Raw genomic sequence first — 4,073 nt, forward strand, 5'->3', positions numbered from 1 at the left:
TTTTTTTTTTTTTTTTCTTTCAATAGATAAAACACACTCAGGTTTTAGAATTCAAAAGATCCCAAAGGGTGTTTAGAATAAGTATTAGCCACCCCCACCCCACAGCAGCGTCCCCTGCCAAAACAATCACGTCTGTATATTTTCTTCCCCCCCCCCAAACAAACAAACAAACCACACCCTCCCTGCTGTTCTGCAGCCTCAGGCTTATTCCCTCTGTTTGGCAGCTGGCTGAGTACAGGGATCCGAACCCTTGACCTTAGTGTCATAACCCTGCGCTCTAACCAGCCGAGCTAAGCGGCCGGCACCCAGTATCATTAACTAACGTCTGTGTCTACATCAGTGTTCACTGTGGTGTTGGACATTCTGTGGGTTTGGACAAATGTATGACATGTGTCCACCATTACAGCATCACTGCCCTAAAAATCCCCTGTGCTCCCCTGTTCATCCCTCCTCCCCCCAACCCCTGGCAACCACCGATCTTTTTACTGTTTCTGTACTTTTCGCCTTTTCCAGAATGTCATATAGTTGGAACCGTACAGTAGAGCCTTTTCACGCTGGCTTCTTTCACTTAGGAACGTTTATTGATGTTCCCTCCATGTCTTTTTATGGCTTGACAGCTCATTTCTTTTTAGTGCGGAATAAAATTTCATTGTCTGGATGCATCACCGTTTGTTTATCCAGCCACCTACTGAAGGACGTGACATCTTGGTCGCTTCCAAGTCTTGTCAATGATGAATAAAACGGCCATAAATAGCCATGTGCAGGTTTTCTGTGGATGGGAGTTTTCAGCTCCTTTGGGTAAATACTTAGGAGCGTGACTGCTGGATCCTATGTAAGAGCATGTTTAGCTTTGTAAGCAACTGCCAGACTGTCCCCCAAAGTGGCTGACGCATTTTGCATCGCCACCAACCATGAATGAGAGCGCCGTAGCTTCACGTCCTCGCCAGCATCTGTTGTCGGTCGTGCTTTGGATTTTGGCTGTTCTGTGGGTGTGTCGGGCTACCTGCTGAGCCTCGCCCTCAGTGCCAGGCGTGTTTTGTACAACACGATTTCTTTGCCTTCTCAGTGCAGTTTGCGCTGGGAGAAAGGTGCTGGCATCCCATTTAACAGTCGGAGAAACCAAAGCTCAGAGAGGGATAGCTGCTTGCCCGGGGCCACACAGCAAATGAGGGTAGACTGGCACCAGGGCACTTCCACTGTCTGCATGCTGGGACCTGTGCTGGCACTAGGGACACAGTGACATCCCGACATCCTGGCATCCACTGTGTCCCCGACCTCTGGTGTCTGCAGTGTCCCCTGACCCCTGTCCTCTGCTGTGTCCCCTAACCCGTGACATCTGCTGTGTCTCCTTACCCCTGGTGTCTGCTGTGTCCCCCAGCCACCCCCGGGGGTGACCTTTCCCGCCTGCTGGCCTCTCCTGCTCTCAGCTTCCGTGTGCACACTGCAGGCCAACACGGGCAGCCCTCAGCAGTGGGGAGCCGCACACAGAGCAAGCCACGTTCTGCCCACTCAGTGGGGCATGGGGCGTGAGCGTTTCTGAAATGATGGGCTCAGGGGTCCCACCGCTGGCCTCACCTCTTGCTGTCCCGTCTCGTCCCCCCAGGCAGTACGCCGTGCGCTGCAGGCAGCTGGAGGAGCCGCAGCTCCAGGACCAGCAGCAGCAGCTGCAGCACACAGTGCCCGGCTAGACCCCGCCTCCGCTCACAGGCAGGCCAGGGACGCCCACGCTCCCGGTAGGTGGCAGGACCTTCCTTCCCTCCCGATTCCTCACTGGAAGGACCTGGCCTCTTCCAGGAATGAGGAGCTCCCGGCCTTGCACCAAGACTCCCAAACTCCAGGGTATGGGGGCTGGAAAGGCCCGGGCTCCAGGGCCTGGCCCCTCACTCCACAGATAGGGGCCCCAGCTCCCCAGCACTCCACTGCTGGGCACAGAGGTCCCCTCAGCTTCCTGAAGCCTCGGCTGTCACATCCCTTAGGGAACCTCTTTCCTCTGTCCCAACACCGCCTCTCAGAGCATCTGTCGCCCGAGCTTGAACAGGACTCTAGGTTTGCTGCGGGGGACAGGCCTCGGGCTCACTCAGAAGGCTCTGGGCTGGAAACGTGGGAACACTGCCCAAGCGGGGTCCTCTGGCCCCCCACTCAGACCTGCGCTGCCTGCGGCCATGGGTGGGGGACACCTCCCTTGTTCACCACCCCATGGCTGTCCATGGTGAGCTGCCCGCCTCTTAACCTGGCCGGCCATGGCCACCTGCCTGCCTGTCCCTCGCTCCCCGAAGCCAGCCTGGCCCTGGGGCCCCCTCTCGAGTCCTCCTACTGCTGTGGGCACTGTCTGCCACCACAATACAACCATCTTGTCCCCTGCCCCCTTGATCCCCAAGACCCCTCCACTCACATTGATTGTGCGTCCTCTCCCTGCAGCCTGGGCAGTGGCTGGAATCCAGTGACGACCGGCACGTCATGTGTAGGCACGCCACCATCTACCCCATGGAGCAGGAGCTCCTGGCAGTCCAGAAGGCTGTGTCCCACGTGGAGCCGTTCCCCAAGCTGGTGTCCAACATGCCGGTCCAGGAGAACTGCAGAAGCCAGGAGGAAGAGGGCAGTGAGCCCAGGTGAGGGGACATCCCCACCTCCCTCCCTCCTCAAGGCCCTGCTCACCCTCAGGACAAGCCAGAGCTGGGAGCCCCCACCTCTGATCAGCCTCGAACCCCCTGTTCTAGAATCTCAGAGCCTGAGCTTTGAGGCTCCAAGTGAGGTCTGGTGGCAGCTGGTGACAGCTGTTGTTCTAAGGGCAGACATTCCCTTTTGCTATCAGAGGTACATCCAAAAATGGAGTTCGTGAAGGATTCAGCATCCCTGTAAACATGTTTCCTCACCTGCAGAAGAAAGCTCAGTGAGGTTCTGAGGTGTCCTCCCCACCTCACAGAGTGACGAAGCAATCGGAGGCATAATGTCACTGAGAGCCCGTTTGTTCTAAGGGCAGACATTCCCTTTTGCTATCAGAGGTACATCCAAAAATGGAGTTCGTGACGGCTTCAGCATCCCTGTAAACATGTTTCCTCACCTGCAGAAGGAAGCTCAGTGAGGTTCTGAGGTGTCCTCCCCACCTCACAGAGTGATTAAGCAATCGGAGGCATAATGTCACTGAGAGCCCGTGTGAATCACCAGTGCCAGGCCGGTTGCCTGCAGGACGCAGTGTCCCCACGCCAAGAGCAGCAGTTACTCCTTCCAAGTTTCCTGACCAGATCAGCCAAGCACCAACCCTTGTCGGGTTAGGGCTCAGCAGGAACAAGTGGGCCGAGTTGTCATTCCTCAGTGGAGGGACATTTAGGTTGTTTCCATGTCTCACAATGTCTTGTGCTCATGGGGAAGGGGACTCTGTTTCCACCTGCTGCCCTTGAGACTGGCTGGGTCATGGTCCCTGTGTCCTTCCCTGGCCTTCGCCCGCATCAGGGCCCCCTGCCCCGTGAGTCAGGCTTCTTGCCGCCTGTGGCCACATTGCCCGGGTCCTGTGGGCCGTGGTGTCCGAGCGCTAACAGTGTGCTTCCTCCCCAAAGGCACGAGCCAGCGGCCTGCAGCGGCGTGTGACTGTCCTCAGGGTCCTCCGGGACCTCTGCCAGCGTGTGCCCACCTGAGGGGCCCTGCTGACCCAGGTAAGGCAGCATATGGTGGCTGGTCCCCGCTGCCATCCCTGAAGGGCTCCACAGCCCTGGTGGCCCAGAGACAAATGCCCTCTCCCCTGAGTGCAGCTTTGCACAAAGAGGCCGGCGTACTCTTTAGCCCAAGTGAGGGCGACAAAGGTGGGGAGTCACAGAGCCCCATGGGAAGGGAGCAGGCCTCCACCACAGCCACATTTGCCTGTCATTACCTGACCCCAAACTCCGCAGAGGAAGCCAGGATGGCATGCAAATGCGTGTCCATTGGAATGTGTGGTGTTTGCCGAGGCCTGGTGGCACTGGGCACGGGGGGGGGACTGAGACAGAGGGCAGGGAGCTGAGTGACCTCCAGGTGGCCTGGCCCAGCCCCACCTGCTCTGTGGCCCTAATGCCCCCCAGTCGATAGGCCCCTGAGCCCAT

General features: G+C 57.7%; 1 protein-coding gene across 1 annotated transcript in view; it reads left to right on the forward strand.

The window, feature by feature from the left end:
• LOC103602498 (zinc finger RNA-binding protein 2-like) overlaps window positions 1-2,739 on the forward strand; it is an 8,801-nt gene extending 6,062 nt beyond the window's left edge. The window contains 3 exon segments of the mRNA XM_008586910.1: window positions 1,604-1,676; window positions 2,419-2,609; window positions 2,718-2,739. Coding sequence (XP_008585132.1) covers window positions 1,604-1,676; window positions 2,419-2,609; window positions 2,718-2,739 — 286 coding nt within the window.
• Window positions 2,740-4,073: the final 1,334 nt, after the last annotated feature.

This window comes from Galeopterus variegatus, unplaced genomic scaffold, assembly GCF_000696425.1.
Source record: "Galeopterus variegatus unplaced genomic scaffold, G_variegatus-3.0.2 Scaffold4172, whole genome shotgun sequence".
NCBI lineage: Eukaryota > Metazoa > Chordata > Mammalia > Dermoptera > Cynocephalidae > Galeopterus > Galeopterus variegatus.